Genomic DNA, 23534 nt, shown 5'->3' on the forward strand with positions numbered 1-23534 from the left:
ATGTCATACATTCATCCCAGTACAGAGATCTGGGTCTAAATTTATAGTTTTTTTGCTCACCATGTCATTCCAGTTGGACCCAGCCATAAACAAATCAGTCTTGACCCTGCGCCCAATGGGAACAGTCGAGCCCGAACTCCAGGCCAGGTCCTCCCTGGACTGGAAATAAGCATCCTAGGACTGGTTTCGGGCTTTCAGCCCTCATCAGCCAGGATAGCTTGACTCCAGTGGCATGGACAGCACGGGACCCACATCTGGGCATACCCATCCCACTTGGGGTGACAAATGCAAAAAGAACAATTGATGGACAGAATGCGGAAAATGTCATACATTCACCCCTGTACAGCGATCTGGGCCTAAATCTATCTTTTGTTTGCTCACCATGCCATTCCAGTTTGGACCCAGCCATATGCAAATCAGTCTTGACCCTGCGCCCAATGGGAACTGTCCATCCCGAACTGCCAGGACAGGTTCTCCCCCCATGACCAGATCAGTTGTGTTGCAAAATTCCAAAAGTCTTTCTGCATTAACGTTCAATGTTCAGCAACCTTCCTATCCCATGGCTCTGTCATCGCTCATGTTGTCATTTCCCACTTTAGCATTCAAGTCTCCCATAAAACTTTTCAGCAGGTGCGGCTCGCACAGGTAATCATGGCGGGATTGGATGGTTAAAATTATGGATTTTCAACTCTAAGTTTAAAGATAGGTGGGAAATAGAGAACTTCTTTTGGGAAGGATGGAGAGGTTAACCAGGATAATGCTGTAAACATTTAAACTCTTAAGTCTGTTAGATTTAAAACAAACTGAGATAGTTTCTTACCCTGAAAATGGACCAAATGAAGTCTGAAGAAAGTGCATTTCCATCCACATGCCATGGAGGTGTCAGTGAAGGGGTGTCTCCACAGAAAAAAATATTTTACCTCTGGAGAGAGAAACAATTTAAATGTGCAACTTAGTTCTGCATGAATTATTTCTGTATTTTTCCGCTCAGCGAAACATCCTCATGAATACATTTTGGGTGATTGGCCTATTCCTAGAAATTAATGAGTGTCACAGATTTGAGGGTTGTCGTATTTTCATCCTTTACTTTTCTTTACTAAAGTACTTTATTCTCACTTTTCATCCACCAAGAGCGTATAATCTCTCTTATGTCTTAAAGGATGGTTCAGCACCATTCAAGGATTTAACTCCATTCTGATAGTTGCAGAGGAAGGGATATACAGCCTGATTCATGAAGCGAAATAGCGTCCGCAATGGCCATAAAAGCCATGATTAAGTAAAATTTGAAAAACTGTTGGCCAATCACCAACAGGTCCAGGCCTGACCAATCACACATAAGGACATTCAGCAGCAGCATTAGGCGTTCCACAATGCCTGGGATGTACATGGTGGTGAGGCGGCGAAGGCTACAGCGAGCAGCACGGAGGAGACGCATGAGGCAGGAAAGGATTTACCGGCAGCGGGTCACCTTGCTGGGCCAAACCATAGAACAGATTTATGCTAAATACAGGCTGAATGGGGAAATGATCACCTGGCTGATACAAGAACTCAACCCCATCATGCAGCACCCAACAAGGCGAAACAATTCTGTGCCCACACATGTGCAGGTATTGTGCAGCCTGCACCTCCTGGCCTCCGGCAGTTTCCAGGGCATAGTAGCCGCTGCTGGGGGGATATTCCAGCCCACCATGTCACGCTGCCTCCACACTTTTGTTGACGCCATGCTCAGCCAGCTCCACCGCCACATCACATTTCCCACGAGCCAACAGGAATTGGACCTGACAAAACTACAATTTTACAATGTCGCCCATTTTCCCCATGTCCTCGGCTGCATAGACTGTACCCACGTCGCCATCTGCCCACCAGCTGCCACGGAGTATATGTACCGCAACAGGAAGTCCTACCACTCCCTCAACATACAGATGGTCTGCAATGCCAAGACCATCATCACTGACATTGTGGCCCAGTACCCAGGGAGTACCCATGACTCCTTTATCTTCAGGCACAGCGGACTCCACACACGACTGCTCAGGGGAGAGTTTGGGGAAGGACACCTACTTGGTAAGTACACTTTGTCGACCATGTCACATTGCTATGAAGTAACTGCGCTGCACAGGCAATCAACATCTGCTCCTCTCATTCAGGTGACAGTGGCTACGCCCTACGGGAATACCTCCTGACCCCTTACCTCAACCCTGCCACACCTCAGCAACGGCGCTACAATGTTGCGCACATCCGGACAAGGAACTGTATAGAAAGGACATTCGGCCTGCTCAAGAGCAGGTTCCGTATTCTGCACAAGACAGGTGGGGCGATGTTGCGTGCTGCCGCATTGTGGCTGTCTGTGCAATGCTTCATAACATTGCAACCAAGCGCCGGATACCTGTTGACATCTCAGGCAGTGAATCTGAGGGGGACGACCGGCCACCAGCACATGCGCACCATGCACGCGGGGAGAACCCAGCTGAAGGCCACAGACGTCGCAACCACATCACAGCGAACAATTTCTAGCCCACCCTCTTCCCCCAACCCACATATCACAATTGCATGCAAAATTTAATGATTACACAAGGCTAATGTGTGCAGCAAAATAAATGTATTTGTTCCATTCACAAGAAAAAGGTTATGGTTTCAACTATTTACAAATTACAGTATTCCTGCATACTGCAGTGTGAAGAAGGTTCTCGGCAGGCTTAGCGTCAGCCTGTGGCAGTGTCCCTCAGACAGTGTCATTGGCGCCTCCGGCGCGTAATGCCCAGGCGCCTGTGAGGCTCATCCTCATCCTGGGCAGCTGTACCAGGCGTTGCCCTGGTGCTGCGCCTAGGTGGCGGGACCTGCGTGGCAGAGTGGCTGCTCACGCTGGAGGCACCCTCACTGGCATCGTCTCCCCCTACAATGGCCGGTAGCACAGGTGTATGAAGTGCCGTCACGGCGGTGGTCAGGTGCTCCAGCACCCTGGTTATGTCCTCGCAGCACTGGACCAGTTGCTGCTGCTGGGTGAGAGAGCGCCGCGACAGCTGGGTGGTGGCATTTGCTGCCACATAATTTGACCTACTATAGGCCGACAGCCGGCTCATCAGCTGGTGGTGGCGCCTGCTTGCAACACTGCGGTGCTTGACGAGCGCAGCAGTGTTGTCCTCCATTGCCGCCGTCATGCGGTCCATGGCCGCCGTCATGCGGTCCATCCGCTCTCCAACTCCCGCCACATTGCGGCCAATTTTATGCAGCTGGAGCTGGATGGCTCCTTGCTGCTGTGACTGGCGCTGGTGGATTCGGAGCATGCGCCGCTCGACGCTCATGCAGGCATGGAGATGCCCATTGCCCCTCCTGCTGTTCGGCCGCTGTGTTGCGGCTGTGGCAGGCCCAGATCTGGTTGCACGAGCTGCAGGTGGTGTAGCAGCTGGTGTTGCTGGTGCGGCAGGAACTGGAGGCACATTGGTGGGGTGCCTGGCTCTGGCAGCCGGTTGGCCGGCAGATGTAGGAGCACGTACGGTGGGGGGCCTGGCCTTGGCAGCCGGTTGGCCGGCAGATGCAGGAGCAGGTACGGTGGGGGGCCTGGCTGCTGGTGTTGGTGCAGCGGCAGATGCAGGAGCAGGTACGGTGGGGGGCCTGGCTGCTGGTGTTGGTGCAGCGGCAGGGGCTGGTGCCTGGGTTTCGGGTAGTGATTTCTCCTCCTGGGCCTCCTCATCAATCTGCAGCCTCTCGCTGTCACTGCTATCATCGCCACCTGTGAGGGTAAGTGGATACTCATTAGGTGCATGTGACTGTCAGACGTGCAGATGTTACATGCATGCTGGGTGTCATTCCCTGGATGGCTGTGGATGTGCGCACTTTGGAACCTTTCTGGCCGCATTGTGGTACTACTACATTGTGGACATACTACATCTCCCACAATGCTTCAGGGCATTTCCTGATGCACAACATAGGCATGACTAAGGGCCAATGAGTGAGCCTATTTGGTCAGGGACGGTCATAGGGGACAGGGTCGCAGTCGCATGCCACTTACCTTGGGTGTCTTGGGTGGGGCGGGAGGAGTCCAGAGAGGTCACGCCAACACACGCCTCCCTCTCCAAGGTGTTCTCAACCTGGTCCTCCAGGGGTGTGTTGGGTGGGACAGTCGGTCCGCCACCTCCAGTGCCCGATGCCTCACCAAGGCGCTCCGCCACCCTCTCCTTGGCACGACCTCGGAGGTCGTACCAGCGCTTCTTCAGCTCCTCCAACGACCTGTCCGCCACGCCCACCGAGTTTACGCTGGAGGCTATCCCCAGCCAGATCCTCCGCTTGTCCTGCTCTGGGACCTTCCTGGAGTTGGGGCCAAACAGCCTGTCATGGTTGGCCACCACCCCTTCAATCAGGTTCTCGAGCTCCTGCTCGGAGAACTTGAGCTTGCGCTTTCGTCCAGCGCTGTTGCTGGGGCCAGGGACAGGTTCCTCAGACATGGCGGTCGCTATTTCTGGCGTTTCTGGAGTCGCTAACGGTGGTTTAGCGTCTGCTTTCCAACGTGCACACTCGAAGGATAGCGTCACTGTGGTGTTTGGGGGTGGGAACTGGCTGCTTCCTGGTTGTGATGTCATCACGGTGCTCGGAATGGCGTCTTCCCGATCGCGCGAGAATGCGACTCGCAATCCCGATCGCAATCCCGTGCGATCGGGATTGCGAGTCGCAATCCCGATCGCAGGTAGCCGGGAATAGCGATTTTTCTGCGTTTTTTGTAGGTCGCTAACGGCTTTAGCGCCCGCGTGCGAGTCGCTATTTTTTCCCCGAAAAGTACATGAATGCCGTTTTGCGTTTCCTCTATAGCGAGTCGCTATTAATCGCTATTAGGGACACGCAAAACGGCCCGTACATGAATCAGGCTGTTAGTTCCATGGAATCTTAAAGGTGTCTCATCACCTCCTGTTCTAGGATCTTGCTGAGGAAATGGAGGTTAGATATGGGCTGTAAGCCAAGATCATGCATTTGACTTTTAGGAAGTGAATAGATAATATCAAGCTTTAGAGGGCTAGATACGATGTATGATTGGAGACAGTTCTCTGTCCTAGTTCTAGTATGCAGTTTAACAGCAGGGAGGAGTTGTTTAATAGATTGAATCTAAGCACAGGTCTGTGAGTTGGATGTTTTTATTTCGTCAGTCGGATTAAGCGTTTCATCAGTTTCTACTAAACAGGAAGATGTGAATGTGAGTAGTAGTAGTAAAGATGGTCACATGCAACTATATATAATGGTAGCGGTGTGCTGGGGATTGGTTCCCAAGATTTTTTATTAACAGAACTCTATTAGATTTTCACAGAGTTGTTGAGCTTCCCACAAGCTTCTATTCAATGGTTGTTCAATTGATCCTAGCTAATTAAATATCTTCTTTAATGTGTTAGTTTTCTCTGTTATCTGTTTTGTGCAATAGTTCTTCTAAGCTCCTCATATTGCGATGATTTCTATACATCTTGAAGTGTGGCTTTTCCTCTTAAGATTTAGGTTTAAGCCATTGGTATTTTAGGTTTCAGTTGATGTATTTCAATTTAGCATGTTCTTTGATGAACTGCAAGTTGTGAACTTCAAAGTCCTTGGTACAGTCCATGAGATTTGCCAGAAACATAAGTATCTAGAGCAACATAAATGTTGTGATATAGGTTGTTCAACAAGCATTTAGATCGAAAGTGCCAGGCTATGAGGTTTTTGGTTTCTTTGTGCATTGACTAAAGAACTTTTACAGTGATGTTTTTTTTAAGTGTTTGTGAATGTTTGATAGAATGTTGTGAGGGTTGTGGTTAGTGGGTGTGTAACTAAGGTTAGTCCGGCGAGTGAAGATATAGGAATGGACTGACTATGTCTGCTGCTGTACTGCTAGTTTTAGGTTTCAATGTTGTTCATGAAGATAAAGTATGTATCCAGCAGTGTGTCGGGCCATGAAGTATCTGTTGGAAATCAAGTGCTTGGATGTTCTCTGAAAAGTCTCCTGTGTGTTTTAAATTCAACAGTTTGCCTATCAAACAAATTCACCCATGATAATCGTTTTGTTGGCCTCAGTCTGAAATGTCATTTGTGGAGTTCTACTGTAAAACTTCAACAAAAAAGTGAACAGTTTAGATTTATGAATAGATGGGCCACTTTGTTTTGGAATGACGATTAGGTGCTCTACTTCAGATTTTAGCATTGTGGAAGACCTAGAAGAATCATTTTGCGTGGTTCTTCTCTCTGTTGTTTTCTATGAGTATACAATGAACTAGATATATGTTATCCCTTTGTTATTTTCTGACACTGAATCCCTCTTCGCGCCAGGACAGTCTTGACTAGCAGTGCGCGCTACAAGAAATATATAACATAACATAACATAACATATCTCATGCGAACTTATGTAAGTAAACATACCAAATCTCGGCGCTAGCTAAGCAATTAGAGATGATGAATAAATATTTTCTTCCACTAAAAGGCAGGCACACTGCTCAATGTTGAATCACAGTGTAATCAAAAGTGTTTTGTGTAAAGGTGTTTTAATGGTAGAGACAGACCACATGCTGCCACAACCTTTGTACTGTTTTTTTCATCATAGAACCTGTTAAGTGTAAGAAGCCAGGACATCCCAAGCATGGACATTCCACAGGGGATCAGTACAGCATCGGAAGTGACATCAGTTTTTCCTGCAATGAGGGCTACCTACTTACGGGCCCATTGAAGGTTACTTGTATGGAGAGCGGTGAATGGAGTGACACTCCACCTTATTGTCAAGGTACCATTGGCACTTCATAAATCAGACCCAAAATTGCTGTTAGTGTGTTAATTTAAAAAGTAATATTGCGACTCATGAAAAATCCAAATAATACATAAATTATTTATATGGGCACACTATATACTATACATTTCCGAGAATTTTTTGCTGTAAAAATGTAAACTTTGTGGGAAAATTATCATATTTATAGGACAACATGAAGCTATTTAAAAACGAATTCACAAAAACCACACGCAGGATGGAAGGATTGAGTACCTTAAGTAATGTGTATAGGAGCATATTATCAAGAACCGCAATAAAATTATCGCCGCTTTAGCGCCACGAAACTCCCGCTAAAACGCCGATAATGGGCTTGATAATATGCCCTTGTGAATTCCCATAGCAACCCAGGTTAACACCAGAACCTGGGCTGCTATGGGAATTCACAAGGACATATTATCAAGCCCATTATCACCGTTTTAGCGGCAGTTTCCTGCCGCTAAAGCGGCGATAATTTTATCGCCGTTCTTGATAATATGCCCCATAGTGACCAGCTGCAGAGGTGCAGTCTGAACCTACTAGGGCATGCTTCTTCGAGCAGCTCGCGAGCTACTGGTAGATCTCAAGCTACTTGTAAGTAAATCTCCAGTGTGCATCCCAGTCCACTAATGTAGAAGTGTCTTCTTGGTTGAATTAATGTATGTATCACAAAATTGAAATGATTTTTTATTGTTTAAGTATGAGTTATTGGAGAGAATTATTACTAACATTATTATATTGGTGCAAGGGCATTGCAGCTATGGCTGTCATATATTAACCAAGAAAGTTATTTCAAATTCACAAAGCATTTTTCACATTACTTCTGGCACCTGTCGCTGCTGTTGTTCTTGCATGGAGTGGCCAGTAATGTAATAATGTCTGACGTGGTAACTGTTATCACACTAATAATATTAGTAGCTCAGTATGATATTCATTTACCACGGGAAGCTCCTATTATACAAAAAGGTTGGAGAACCCTCATCTAGGGTCACTGAAACCATGCAATTACTTGTTTCTTGGTCTTACCCTGTGTTTCTTGTGATTATGAATGTATGACCTATATGCAGATACCTTGGAATGAATAAAAAAATGCTGCTTGATATTATAATTCCTGTTTTGCTTTGCCCTCTGAAACAATGGCCCCTATAGGCAGTGCGTTGTTGTGGACCTAACTTTGAATTTCTGGGTTTCTATCATCTCAAGCATAGGACTATCGCACACAATGGCGACAATTCAAGAGAGGATAAAACCTTTGCCTGTCCTAAAGATACTACCTTCGTTTAGCAAAAACAGTGGTAGTGCAAACCTATTTATACTGTACAATATATGTATTTGCACTTCAATCACATATATAAAATAAGCATTGGCAAAGCCCAACAGTCTGGCGTTGGCAGTCAGCCTCAAGCCTTTGTCAATTCTTGTTTTGTTTTTCATGGTTTTTGTAAAATGGTACTGTTGGGTAAGCTGCTGTGCCATTATCAATTTAACAAAAATGCTTAATAATCAATAAAAAATTGCCTTAATTATTACTGGCACTAAAGAAAGGTAATTTGTGTGTAGACGTGCTCTTTGTGAAAGGGAAAAATGCTGTCTTTCACAGAGATGGCGGGTGTGGGTTGACCAACGGCTCCATGCTTTCTTCTGCATGGCAACCTGGTAGAATGCTAAAGTCGAACATATTACATTTTTGGGGGTCCGAAAGCAGACATTAGAAATATATCAATTAAACAAAATCCAAATATTTTGTCAAATTCCTATGGCATGTTTGAGAGCAACAGTTTCCTGTTATAATATGCTCACTGTCTGCACCTGGCCAGGGTGTTACTGATTTAATGTTCATAATTTTCATGGTTATCACAAACACACATGTATGCAGAGGCTTTCACACTGACACACTCGCTCTCACATACACACACACACAAGACTTGACAATGGAAGCTGAAAGAATTATACCAGTTATCTGGCTCATAAACAGTGCATGGAATGGATTTCCTGCAATCTTTCCTGAACATTTCTTGATATTGAATGATTTGTCCAGGTGCGTTTTCATTTTACGTCTTTAAAATACCTTTTTTTACTTTGTACTATTACAGCTGTATCCTGTGGGAATGCTCTCGTTCCTGATAACGGTGCTGTTGATGGGTCAAATTTCACTTTCGGTAGTACAGTGATGTACAGGTAGGGATCTAACATTTTATACAGTTTCTGTCTAATGTTGTTGAAGAATGGCTTAACTAGCCCATGCATATGCTATACACATTACAAATAGGGGTTCGAGGCATGTGGGCTGCTAAATTCATATCTATTGCATAGATCGCCGCCTAGTGTTGGGTCCGGATGATTGCACATTGTTGTCCTGGAAGAGTCTTCGAAGTATCACGAGATAGGTGGCTCCTCCCCTGGACTACAGTGCGCATGGGCATCGACTCCATCCCCAGATTGTTTTTTCCGCCATTGGGTTCGGATGTGATTTCGACGTCTCCTTGTCGGAATCGAAAAACGTACTTCCTTAAGGCCAAAAGGCCTTCTCTATTGGCGTCGGTATTGTTTGCAATCGGTCCCGAGCATCGTCCGACTCTTCGTGTCGGAATTCTGCGGAGTACTTTACTCTTCGGACATCGAGGCCCTGTACTCGCAGCAAGACCCCGACGACCTGAACATGGAACGGACTCCGTTCAAGTGCTGCCCCGTCTGTGGATCAAAATATCCACACATCGACGTGCACCCAGTCTGTAATAAATGCCTCTCGCCGGACCACGACTTGGACAACTGCATGGCCTGCTCAAAATTCAGGTCCAAGAAAACACTCAAGCATCGGCGCGCGGCGCGCCTCGAGGCCCAGCGAGCGGCTCCGGCACCCGACGACATATTCGACGACCCCGCAGAGGAAGGCAGAAGCCATCATCTTGAAATTTCACCGCCGTCGACGGAGGTCAAGCCAGATCCCGAAGAATACATCGAAGGACAGGGCCAAGACCTTGAATACGTCGAGGAGGTAGGGGACGACGAAGAAGTCTATGGGGCCGCGGAAGATAGCTCAGAGGAAGAGCTATGCCCCGAACATTACATGCCTCAGGCTCAGGTCACGGGATCGCCACTCGGCCTTACCCACGACCCTGCACCGCTATCCCCAGCCCCGCCTTCTGGCCCGGCCACGGATACACCGGCAGAGCCGCCATTGCGCGTATCGAAAACGAAACCGCAACCGTTGCAGGCGACATCGTCAAAGATGGCCGACGTCCCACCTAAAACGAAACCGAAACCATCGGTCTCGACAACACCTAAGATGGCCGACGTCCCGGCGAAAACGAAACCGAAACCTACGGCTTCGACTACATCTAAAATGGCCGATGTCCCGGCCAAATTAACAAAGCCTGCTCCATCTTCGACTCCGTCGCCCTCAGGCCCTCCGAAGTCGAAGAAGGCTGTCGAGTCACCAGCGCCACAGACGGTGGCCAAGGACACGTCCTCCAAGAAGGTAGTCCATCACGTCTCGACGGCTGCAGCGTCGACCACCAAACGCACGGTCGAAGCGAAGTCCGCTAAGGCCCACGACCCGAAGGCCGGAGGCACTGCGCATCGGCACAAGGATGCCGGATCTGCATCAACGGCGTCGGCGCCTCAGTCTACCACAGGGCCGCGAACAGTAGGAGTCGAGGATTCATCGGTGGCCCCTTCAACCACGCCGAAGTCCTCCAAAGCGGACAAGCATGAAGCGTCGGCTGCCAAACCCTCGGCTTCCTTCACAAAACAGGTCACCGACTCCCTCAAACGTATTCGGGACAAATCTCTGCCGTCGGCGTCTACCGCGCCATCGGATCCGAGACCGGTGGACACACCTGCAAAGACGTCCTCAAAGCTTCTCTACACTCTACCGCCGAAGGTGGCGCCGAAGGCGTTTGCACCCAGATCGGTGCCGAAAAACACTGAAACGTCGGAATATTCGACGCCCAGAGGACATTTGGCTCCACAACCAGCGTCGGAGGACCAAGCAGAGCATTACATCGATGCCCACACAGGGAAATTGACACTTTACAAAAGAAAGATCACTTCCCAGCCATTGGAGTCATATGTTATTCCACTGAAGAAGAAAACGCTCCCACAGGACATACCTGCCCCTGTTGTACCTCTTCAGCCACCTCCGAGGAGGAGTCCATCACCTTCCCCCAACCAATCAGGGGGTGAGGATGAGGACCAAGATGACCAATACAACTTCCCTGCTGGCAGTGACCCTGATGTACAACAGGACCCATATGACGAGGCTGGGGACCAGGGAAGTCACCAAGTGATACTGGACCCACAGGGTTTTGGGAATCGTACATCACCTACTGAGGATTCGGCGGCATTCAATGCTTTGATAGAGCGAGCAGCTGCAAATCATAATGTAGATATGCATGCTGACCCGGTGGAGGAAGATTTCCTGTTTGACACTTTCTCTGTCTCCGAAAGAACAGTTAAAACTCTTCCTATGTTAAAAGGGGTCCTTAAACATGCACCAGAGATCTTTAAGGAACCTACGAGGGCAAGAGTGGTAAACCCACGTATTGAGAAAAAATACAGGCCAGCACCTGGGGACCCTGCCTATATTCGGGGACAGTTGCCTCTAGATTCCTTGGTGGTCGCAAATGCCCGCAAGAGGGCCAACTCCCAAACAACGGGTGAAGCTCCTCCCCCAGACAAGGAGTCGAAAGTGCTTGAGGCATCCGGCAAGAGGGTGGCTGCGCAGGCTGCCAATGTCTGGCTTATAGCAAACACACAGGCACTATTGGCACGTTACGATAGGGCGCATTACGACACCCTAGAACAGCTCCTTCAACACCTACCTGATCAGTTTAAGGAAGCGGCCGAAATGCTCATACAAGAGGGAAAACTCATCTCAAACGCAGCAATAAAGTGTGCGCTTGATGTGGCTGATACAGCGGCTAGGGGTATTAACACCAGTGTCATGCTGAGAAGACAAGCTTGGCTTCGCATATCTGGATTTAAGCCCGATATTCAGACAACAATCCTCAATCAGCCCGTCAATCCTGACAGACTGTTTGGTCCAGATGTTGACACCACCCTAGAAAAAATTCAAAAGGACAATGAGACTGCTAAATCGATGGGGGCACTTCAGTCTCAACAATTCAGGGGACACACTTTTCGTCGCTCAGGAGCGCGTGGTGTTACCAGAGGACAATTGGGTCAACAAACACAATTCACAAAAGGTGGTGCACAATCCTCGTACCCCAAACAGGGTAGAGGGGGTTACCGAGGCAGCAGTGCCAAAGGCAGGGGCAGAGGGAACAACAACTCCCGTTCCTCTGCCGCAAACAAACAGTGACTCCCTGTCACTGCCCCCCGACCATCCAACACCTGTCGGGGGGAGACTCCAGCAGTTCCTGCCAGTCTGGACGTCCATCACCACAGACAGGTGGGTGAGAAAACTAATCCAGTACGGTTATTGTTTGGAGTTAACATCCACTCCTCCCAACATTCACCCAAGACACCGTCCTATGTCGGCAGAGCACTTGCACTTATTGCAGCAGGAAGTGCTAGTAATGCTGCAAAAAGGAGCAATAGAACTCGTGCCAGTGGAAGAGGAAGGAACAGGGGTCTATTCCCTGTACTTCCTCATCCCAAAAAAGGACGGATCCCTCAGACCCATTCTGGATCTACGCCCTCTCAACATGTATATACTGTCAGAACACTTTCACATTCTGACACTGCAACAGATCCTTCCCCTTCTAAACCAAGGGGACTTCCTGGCAACCTTAGACCTCAAGGATGCTTACTTCCACATCCCACTCCACCCCTCCCACAGAAAATACCTCAGGTTCACCATTCAGAACAAGCACTATCAGTTCAAAGTCCTACCCTTCGGGGTGACTACTGCCCCCAGAGTGTTTACAAAGTGTCTGGCGACAGTGGCGGCGCACCTCAGGAGACAAAACATACATGTCTACCCGTACCTCGACGACTGGCTCATTCAAGCAAAGTCAGAAAGACAGTGCGCCTCACACATGTCCCCCACTATTCAACTCCTTCACAGCCTGGGGTTCTCGCTAAACTACCCGAAGTCGCACCTTCAACCAGCCCATGTGCGGCAGTATCTGGGCGCGACAATAAACACCCTGACTGCTATGGCTCAGCCAAACACAGTCAGAATCAACAGCATTCAGTCGCTGATCCAAAGGTTCAGACCGCAACACTCCCTGCCAGCGAGAGTGTTCATGCAGTTGATAGGCATGATGGCCTCCTGCATCTTCATAGTCCCGCACGCAAGGTTGCACATGCGTCCCCTCCAAGAATGCTTAGCAAATCAATGGACACAGGCTCAGGGACAACTGACAGACCTAGTGTTGGTGACCGGTCGGGCATACAACTCTCTGCATTGGTGGAATCCACACAACCTTTGCAAGGGACGACCGTTCCAAGAGCCTGTGCCACAGATTGTCTTAACAACGGACGCATCTCTCCAAGGGTGGGGAGCGCATGTGCTCCACTACACAGTGCAGGGACTGTGGTCAACCCAGCAACAACGATTGCACATCAACTACCTGGAATTGATGGCAATCTTCATGGCGCTCAAGTCCTTCAAAGAACATCTCTGCAACAAGGTCGTGTTGATCCGGACGGACAACATGACAGCCATGTACTACATCCAGAAGCAGGGAGGTACTCACTCGCCACAGCTGTCTCATCTGGCTCAGAGCATGTGGAAGTGGGCCATTCAGAGGAACATCTTCCTCATGGCAGAACACCTCCCGGGCAAGGACAATCAGATAGCGGATCTGCTCAGCAGATACAGCCATCAAATGCACGAGTGGGAGATACATCCATCAGTACTCCACCCGTACTTCCTGCAGTGGGGTCATCCAGAGATAGACCTGTTTGCCACAAGGGAAAACGCAAAATGCCAAAGCTTTGCCGCCAGGTTCCCTCACCCGGAATCGCAAGGGAATGCGATATGGATGAACTGGTCAGGCAAATTTGCGTACGCTTTTCCCCCAGCGCCTCTCATTCCGCTGGTGGCAAGAAAGCTAAAGCAACACTCGATGACTCTCATCCTGGTTGCTCCAACATGGGCACGCCAACCATGGTACACCACGTTTCTAGAACTTTCCGTGGTACCGCATCAAAGGCTGCATCTCACATCCAGGCTCTTGACGCAGAACCATGGCGACATTCAGCATCCAGATCCGCAACAGCTCAACCTGGCGATCTGGCTCCTGAGGTCTTAGAATTTGGCTACCTCAACCTGCCTCCAGAATGCATGGACATCATCCGGGAGGCAAGAAAGCCCACGACCAGAGCTTGCTATGCAGCGAAATGGAAGCGGTTTGTCATTTACTGTACTGACAACAAAATCAACCCGCTAGATGCATCCATTCCTAACATCATATGCTATTTGTTACATCTTTACAAATGCAATCTAGCGTACGCTTCCATTCGGATACATTTATCCGCCATAGCGGCTTATCTCCAGAATAGGCAGCACCTCTCTGTTTTCAGGGTGCCTGCCGTTAAAGCCTTCCTGGAGGGACTGAAGCGAGTCATTCCTCCAAGAACACCACCAGCTCCAGTGTGGAACCTCAATGTGGTCCTCACTAGGCTGATGGGCCCACCTTTCGAGCCACTGCACTCCTGCGAAATTCAATTTCTGACGTGGAAAGTGGCTTTTCTCATTGCTATCACATCGCTCAGACGTGTTAGCGAGCTGCAAGCGCTCACAATCCAAGAGCCATTCATCCAAATACATTCTAACAGGGTAGTGCTCCGCACTAACCCCAAATTCCTTCCAAAAGTGGTGTCACAGTTTCATATCAACCAAACTATTGACCTGCCTGCATTCTTCCAAAACCCACAAACGGTAGCAGAAAGAATGCTTCATACATTAGACGTTAGGAGGGCGCTAATGTACTACATTGACAGAACTCAACACTTTAGAAAGACACAACAACTTTTTGTTGCCTTCTCACCACAGCACAAAGGCAACCCCATTTCCAAAGCAGGAATAGCCAGATGGATCGTTAAGTGCATTCAAATCTGTTATCAAAAGGCTAAACGCACTTTAACAATACCCCCAAGGGCGCACTCCACACGCAAATTGGGGGCCTCAATGGCTTTCCTGGGGAACATTCCCTTGGAAGACATTTGTAGAGCAGCCACTTGGGCTACACCACACACGTTTACTAAACATTACTGTGTAGATGTGCATTCCAAACAGCAAGCAGCTGTAGGACAGGCTGTTCTCAAAACACTTTTTCAAGCTTCTGCAGCTGGCACGGGCAACCGCTCTTAATGGAGGGACTGCTGTGTATTCTATGCAATAGATATGAATTTAGCAGCCCACATGCCTCGAACTGAAAATGCTACTTACCAGTATGCATCTGTTCTTGGCATGTAGGGCTGCTAACATTCATATCGCCCGCCCTCCTCCCCGGTGCCCGTAGCGGCTGCAGACACTCTCTTGCATTCATCATCAGCATGGACATCATTTACACTATTACACTCCATCTTCGCCACAATGGCTAAAAACAATCTGGGGATGGAGTCGATGCCCATGCGCACGGTAGTCCAGGGGAGGAGCCACCTATCTCGTGATACTTCAAAGACTCTTCCAGGACAACAATGTGCAATCATCCTGACCCAACACTAGGCGGAGATCTATGCAATAGATATGAATGTTAGCAGCCCTACATGCCAAGAACAGATGCATACTGGTAAGTAGCATTTTCATTTGTTGGCGTAGTACTACTGCATCACATCTGCCTGAGATGTGATGAGTAGGCCAGACACAAACAGTGAAAAAAAAACCTTTGTACTGGTTGACTTGGTTTTTACAGACTGAATTCTACGTGTGTCAGTGACTTGGCAGGTGTCCATTGCTCTGGGCATGCAGGTTCGTAAATGTAGTATTTACCTGTTAATCAATTGGTTAATATCCCATCTTTTCATGCGCAGTAGTGGCTATTTTTGGTCTCATGCCCTACAATTTGCCATATGATCCACCTTAGTCACAATGAATATGCACAATGGGGACTATCAAAGTAAAATGCCTAGTATCACCTGTTTTTTGTTTTTATCCACAATCGAGGACAGATATACTATTATTCAGTGTGAGCGGGCCTGTAAGCTGCGTATCATGATGCACAGAGGAGCAAACAGCATCAGTAAACTTTAGTGCACAAAAGTTGTTGCTTGTGGAATGGAGGATGGCGTTGTGGAACTCCAAGCCCTTAATTCGAATAATCTTTTTCTTATTTCATCAGTACTATAATTTGGAATACCTACAGCATTGTTCTCTTGGTCAATTCAGGGGCACTGAGAAAACATTTGAAATTGCAACTCTTTAAATTGTGATTTCTTAATTGTTGCAATTTAAGAATTGTAGTTAAAATATGTCACACGTCAGACCCTCGGTCTCGGTATCAGTCCAATCCCCCTAGGAAATAGATGTTTTGGCTTAAGTCTTAAAACCTTTACTCCTGCTCTATTTGTATATTATGTATTTGTAGCATGTGTTGGCTGTAGATACACATGCTATGCATACTCCTGCCATCTTGACTTAGGCCCGGACTCCTCAAGTTGTTTTTCCTCAAAGAAGCTTTATGATTGGCGTTTTGTGTCACCTCTCTTCCCCTCTCGAGGTATTGCGCATGTTCAATGGCTCCTTTGTTAGAAAGTTTTTTTAGTCATCAGACTCTGTCTGTGCTCTTGAAGATTCAATGCCTATGCGGCCTACAGTTAACAAAAAACAATTGAAGATCCAGTGAACTACATACAACGGATCCAAGACACTGGGAAGGGAGTACCTTGTTAGCCACATACTGGGCAGTCGAGAATACCTGTCTCCGGGTGATGGAGGCAAAGAAAGACCTTTTCCGATGGCGCCCCCTCGGTGCACGGCCAAGCATGCATACTCAGACACTCACAAAGTGTGTATTCTGTGCTTATCAGCAAAGCACAAAGAAGACAACTGCGCAACCTGCTGATTTGTAAAAAACAAGAATACGCTTCGTACCTGAGGGGATCATCGTCTAGCACAGTTCTTGCATGATAGTGAGGAAGAAATCGATGCTGTTGCACCAACGGGAAGTGGGGTATCAACGCCAGCCCCCACTATGTCACCTCTGATTCATCCACCGGTGATGAACAAGCCCCGGTACATGTCAAGGGGCCTACATCGCCATCACCGATTCCTGTGTTGGGACCGAGGTCCAAGGCGGCACCATGTACCGTGAGTACTGTTGTCCCACCACGTGCCAGGACCATTTTGCACACACCTCCCCCACCACACCATGATATGCCACAGCCCCCAGGCTCATGCTCACACTGTGAGCGTGCCACGAGCCAAGAAGGGACGGAAACATTCTCCATCCCGATCGGGCGACTAGGCCATTTCAGAGGGACGGCTCCAGCACCACATCGGCACCGAAGCACAACCAAGCACTGACAGGCACATCGGCACCAAAAGCTACCAAACAGATTTTAACCCCACATAAAACATCGGTCTGAAGAAATGCTCAGGATCAAGCATTTCAGAATAAAAACAGCCTTCAGCTCAGAGGAAACACAAACAGCATGGTCACACTCCTGGACTGAAGAAGAGCCATACATCTGGGGTTAGAAAGCTGCACACAGTTTCTGAGGACACTCCACCGGCTCCAAAGAAACAAAAGACACAGTCTGATATGCGGACTGAGGAACGGGCATAGTTTTTGAGGGGCTGCAACAATTCAAGGAGAACAAATGTAAAGAGACTGCCAAAACACAGACACAAGAGCAGGATTTGTTACTGCATCCACAACAAAAGGTGGTACTAGAGCACAGGGCGCTAAGCCTAATGACTTTTAGCTCGCCTCGATTCCCACAAACACAGTCAACCTCTCCACAAGAAATGGAAGAGGGGGAGATCCAAGACAAAGATTCACACAAGACATCCATCAAACTACAGACACATGAGATGACTACGACATGGTTCTCCCAGACATGGAACCACCAGTACCAACAAAGGCATCATCACCAGATGACACCACCTCATATCATAGTGTAATTCAGATAGTGACAGAGTACCACAAGCTCCCAATGCACACCACTGAGAATCAAACGGATTTCTTAGTTGAAACACTTTCACGCACTGAGCCCACTGTGCTATAACTGCCCATGATAGGATCCGTACTTACTGTATTCAAAGACCCAGTCAAATCCAGGGTCTGAACAACCTCACATTGAGAGCAAATACAGACCGTCACTAACTAATCCTATACACATCAGGGGTCACCCCTGCGCAGACTCCCTTGGTGTCACAACTGCCAGGAAAAGAGCTGCAGCACAGGGCAATGGAGGAGCGCATCTTCTAGACAAAGAAAACAAGGGGATAGATGCTGCAGGCAAAAGTGTCCAATTATAACAGGCAACATGGCCTGACTCAGTTGCGCACTCTGCACTTGGTGTTAAAATGCACCAGAAATTAAACCACTGTAATGCAATGTATTTCAGTATTTATATGTGTTGTGTCACACACTGTGTTAGTTTTTTATGTTTCAATATATTGTTGTTACATTTCTCTCTTCACAATAATTGCTTGCTCATGAAATCATTGTTAATTCACAATTCGAAAAAGCATCTATATACATGTACAAATTTACAATCTCAATTCTCATTTAGTGTTGGCGCCCAATGCATTTCGGAACCGTTAATAATTCCTTCTTCAGGGGATCATCTGTGAATGAAACATATAATGGATGCTGTCAATGGTCATGAAGTATTCAAATGATTACTGTACATTTGAATGTATATATAGCGTTGTTTACCATGATCAAAATGTATACCCATGAGTGGTTATTCCCATGAAAAACCCTATGTTAGTGAGTAACGGTATGTGGGTTGCCCTACCTTTCTCAAATATAAAGCAGTCTACCACATACAATGTGCCCATTCTATAGACTGTAAGTATCCAAAAATTAACAATCCCCATGAATATTTCATTAACTGGTCCAATGATCTATATTTGTGCAATAGAATGTCTGAAACCTCTTACCTCTATATGCTAGTCATAAAACACTGATAGCTGAAATAAACATAAATGGTTCACATCAATGATATCTAAAAATACCGGAGGTACAATGTATTATACCAATACTGTTGATGCTGGCTCTTACCTCCTGCTAAAACATCAAGTTCTAATCTGAAAAAAAGATTGAAAAAAATCAAAAAGCTGCAGTTAGACCGTGAACGCTTGTGCACGGTACTGAAATCATGGATAATAATGGAAATAACCGTTTCGATATTTATTTTATTTATTTATTTATTTTAAGGTTTTATAGAGCGCGTAGTAACCCTAGAGCATCCCAGCGCTAGAACCAGAACTCAGGAGAGGTCATATTGGTGCAGAGTGTTACCTGGGATTGCCGATAAGCCGGGACACATTAGCTCTGCTTCCGCGTTTGTCACGTGATAATCATGCTGGTCTCGCGGGACCCATATCGGTGTGTTGGAGCCAGAATCATCAAAAACTGACTATTTGATCCCGTCCTGTTCAACGGCCGCCATTACTGAACGATGTGGTACTACCTCAATCTAAAAAAAAAAACGTGCCCAAACGGGGGATACTGCTAGTGAAAGTGATATCGCTCCTAAGTTAAAAAAATCCGCATTACGGAGCCTGAAGTAATGAAGAGTTGCCACGCATAAAAACCCCATAAAACTGGCAGTGTTGTTCAATAAGTCCCTAATTGTACAACTGTCCAGTTAAATGCACCATAATCCAAGCCAGCTCAATAACACTAATTAGTACCTATGTGTGATGAAGTTCCTGTGTGTAATAAAGTTATATACACCAACTCGATTTCTAAATGCATGTTTAGTAGAAACTGTGTTTGTGTATAGTATGTAAAGTACAAAACCATTCATCTGTCATACATTTACATTTTATATTTCACTGGTAATCAAAATAATAATAAACATGGTGATAAACAAAAATATTTATAACAAAACATAGAAAACACATTCTGCTGCTTAATATATGTTGAACCCTCATGCTATATGAATAGTATGTTGAATAATGAACTGTGAACTTCTAACTGTGTGTAGAAGTAAAGTGACATCATGGTCACTTGAGCTACATTGTAGCCCAAGTTACACACTGCTTGCTGATTGTAATCAGTGTCTAACTGAAATGCCATCATGGTAAATGAAACAAGACATGTCCATTCTGTCATTTAATCCTTTGGGGATCACAGTATCTAACAATTTTATCCAGTATACCTCTTGTTGGAGTAATTTCCTATGGTTGTCTATTCCTGTCCTTAGCTGTACTTGCTCAATCACCTGGAACCTCATCTGTGAAATTGAATGGTGTGCTTCTGTCCAATGAGCTACCAGTGCTGAACTGGTATTTTTTGTGCGAATATGACTCTTATGCTCAGTGAGTCTGGTTCTGAGTTTACGTTCATTTTTTCCGACGTATGCCTTGCCGCAAGGGCACTTGATGCAATAAATGACATTTTGTGAGTTGCAATCCGTTGTGTGTCTCATCGGGATTTGTATTCCTGTGGAAGGATGTCTCAAGATATTGCCTAAGATGACATTATTGCAGTGAGGGCAATTGTGACATTTTACGGTTCCTTTCCATTCTTTATTCAAATCCACTTTAGGTGACTTTGTCAAAATCTCACGTAAATTTCTCCCTCTTGTGTAAGCATGGGTGGGTGTATTTTTGAAGCTATTATTGAAGTCCGGTTCATTGGCCAATAATTCCCATCTAGTGTTAATTATTTTTTTAATTGCAGGTGACTTTGTGGTATAGCTGGAGACACATACTAAATCATTTGTTTTTTTTGCTGTGTTGGGTACAAATAGTTCTTTACGTTCTTTTTTTGATGCTCTTAGAGCACATTCCTGTATTATGTCATCGGGATAACCTCTTTGTTTGTATCTGTCCTGATATTCTTCGATCTTGGCTTGACATGTTTGAGGGTCAGAACAAATCCTTTTTATCCTTACAAATAGTGAGTAAGGGAGATTTTTAATGAGGCTCCTCGGGTGGAAACTGGTATATTCTAATGCATTGTTGCGATCTGTTGTCTTGGTGTTATCTGGGTGTTAAGTCCTCTTCCATCAGTTGTTTTAGTGATTGTAACATCCAAATATTCAATTTTCCTCATGTTTATTTTGTGAGTGAACTGGATTCTTGGATCAAATGTATTTAATTGTTTCAACATCATTTCATTTCAAGTGTATCAAGGTCATCTGTCCAAATCAAAAAAATGTTGTCTATGAAACGGCAGTAAGATCTGATTTTAGACCACCATGTGTTGTTACTCATTAGATGTTGATGCTCGAATAGGGCCATAAAGATATTAGCATACGCAGGCGCCCCCGAAAAACCCACGGAGGTTCCGGTGAGTTGTGCGTAATACTTCTCATTCCACATGAAATGGCTGTTTTGCAGACAGAATTTCAACAATTGTAGCAATAATACCTTGTTTGTGTTGAGTTCCTCCACTTGTAATAATGCCGACTCCACGACTTCCAACCCTGCTGCGTGTGGTATTGAGGTGTAGAGTGCTACTATGTCTATTGTACAAAGTAGCCACGTGTTTTGCATGTCCCGTTGTATGTTGTCAAGTTTGGTTAGAAAATCTGTTGTATCTTTTATGTAAGACGTCCATTTTTGTACAAATTGCTGAAGAAAATGATCCAGATATCTCCCGATGGGATCAAAAATTGACCCACACCCTGAGACAATGGCTCTAAAGGGGGGGTCAGTGGGATTCTTGTGGATCTTAGGGATCATATACAGCCTTGGTCTGCATGGATTAGGTGTAGTGAGGTATTTCTTCGTGGGGTCATCAATCCACCCCAAGTCCAACGCATTTTGTAAAAGGTGTTCTCGTATTACTAGAAGTACTGTGGTCGGATCAGTTTCCAGTGGTAAATATGTGTCAGTGTCCTTGACATGTAAGTTAACCTTCTGATGATAGAAGGAGGTGTCCATCAAAACGATGGCACCCCCCTTGTCTGCGGGTTGAATGGTAAGTTCAGGGTTGTTAGATATGGATTTTAGTGTCACTTTGTCGTGTTTTGTTAAATTTTGCTTTTTGACCTTATTAAAATCCAAAGCCTTAATGTCAATTTTAATCATGATCTCAAATGTATCCAGCATCTTGTGGGAGATGGGAGCTTGAAAGCTACTTTTGGGTTTGAACTTGAATTGTTCTGGGGTCTGTTCCCTTTGTTCTGTGTTGACCACATTGGTAAAGAAATGACTTAAACGTAGTGTTCTCATGAATCTGTATACCGATGTTTCCAATTCCATACTATTAGGAGCATTGGTTGTTACGAATGATAATCCTTTGCTAAGTTCTTTTGTCTGTTGTGTGGTGAGTTGTTTAGATGATATGTTAATGATTAGGTCACTTGCTTCCCACTTTGTAGAGATCTGCCTCCTTTTTCCTCGCCTTGTTGGCCGAGGGCTCCTGCTGGTACTTTTGTGGCTGGTGGTAATCCTTGGTCTGGAGCCTGGGACAAAAAAGCCACTGTGGTTGGTACTCGCACTTGCTCAACTGATTCAACTATAGGTCCACGTGCATTTACTCCTGATGTACCTGATTGTATTGGGGGCCTAGTTGTGGATGTATCTTTGTCGGTTACCAGACTTTCCTCAGACGAATGGGATGTAGTTTTCCTTTGGTCAAATTTTCTACGGGCATAAATCTCCGCCCAAGTGTAGACTTCATTAAGTTTATTGTTTATTGTATTGTGTTTGTACTTCCTCAATTTCCCTTCCTGTAGTTCTCTACTGTATTTTTTCAATTTTTGATTTAATCCTTCTAGATTGATCTGCCATGTGTTTTGTTCCATCCTTTGCTCTACTTCTCCTTTGAGCATGTGAATCTCCTCAAGTTCCCGTATAGTTTTTGTACCTCCGGTATTTTTAGATATCATTGATGTGAACCATTTATGTTTATTTCAGCTATCGGTGTTTTATGACTAGCATATAGAGGTAAGAGGTTTTAGACATTCTATTGCACAAATATAGATCATTGGACCAGTTAATGAAATATTCATGGTGATTGTTAATTTTTGGTTACTTACAGTCTATGGAATGGGCACATTGTACGTGGTAGACTGCTTTATATTTGAGAGAGGTAGGGAAACCCACATACCATTACTCACTAACATTGGGTTTTTGCATGGTAAAAACCACACATGGGTATACATTTTGATCATGGTAAACAACGCTATATATACATTCAAATGTACAGTAATTATTTGAATCCTTCATGACCATTGACAGCATCCATTATATGTTTCATTCACAGATGAGCCCCTGAAGAAGGAACTAGTAATGGTTCCGAAATGCATTGGGCTCGAACACTAAATGAGAATTGAGATTGTAAATTTGTACATGTATATAGATGCTTTTTCGAATTGTGAATTAACAATGATTTTATGAGCAAGCAATTATTGTGAATTGAGAAATGTAACAACAATATATTGAAACATAAAAAAAAACTAAAACAGTGTGTGACACAACACAAATAAATACTGAAATACATTGCAGTACAGTGGTTTAATTTCTGGTGTATTTTAACACCAAGTGCAGTGTGCGCAACTGAGTCAGGCCATGTTTCCTGTTATAATTGGATTTATCAGCCACAGGAGTAGTCAGCTCTCGCATGTTGCAGCACCGAATACTAAAAATTGGATTATATTTAAACATAATAGGAGTGCACCCCCACATATAACTCAATTGCAGGCATAAGTGTGGCGACAGGGCATGCCAGCCATTGGAAGACTGCCA

General features: G+C 45.8%; 1 protein-coding gene across 2 annotated transcripts in view; it reads left to right on the top strand.

Annotated features, from left to right (window-relative positions):
* SVEP1 (sushi, von Willebrand factor type A, EGF and pentraxin domain containing 1) overlaps positions 1 to 23534 on the top strand; it is a 1097507-nt gene that overhangs the window by 865499 nt on the left and 208474 nt on the right. For both annotated transcript variants that reach the window (XM_078676696.1, XM_078676697.1), the window contains 2 exons: positions 6548 to 6724; positions 8836 to 8920. In XM_078676696.1, coding sequence (XP_078532822.1) covers positions 6548 to 6724; positions 8836 to 8920 — 262 coding nt within the window. The remainder of the gene's footprint in view (positions 1 to 6547; positions 6725 to 8835; positions 8921 to 23534) is intronic.

The sequence above is a fragment of the Lissotriton helveticus genome, chromosome 2_1 (assembly GCF_964261635.1).
Source record: "Lissotriton helveticus chromosome 2_1, aLisHel1.1, whole genome shotgun sequence".
NCBI classification, from domain to species: domain Eukaryota; kingdom Metazoa; phylum Chordata; class Amphibia; order Caudata; family Salamandridae; genus Lissotriton; species Lissotriton helveticus.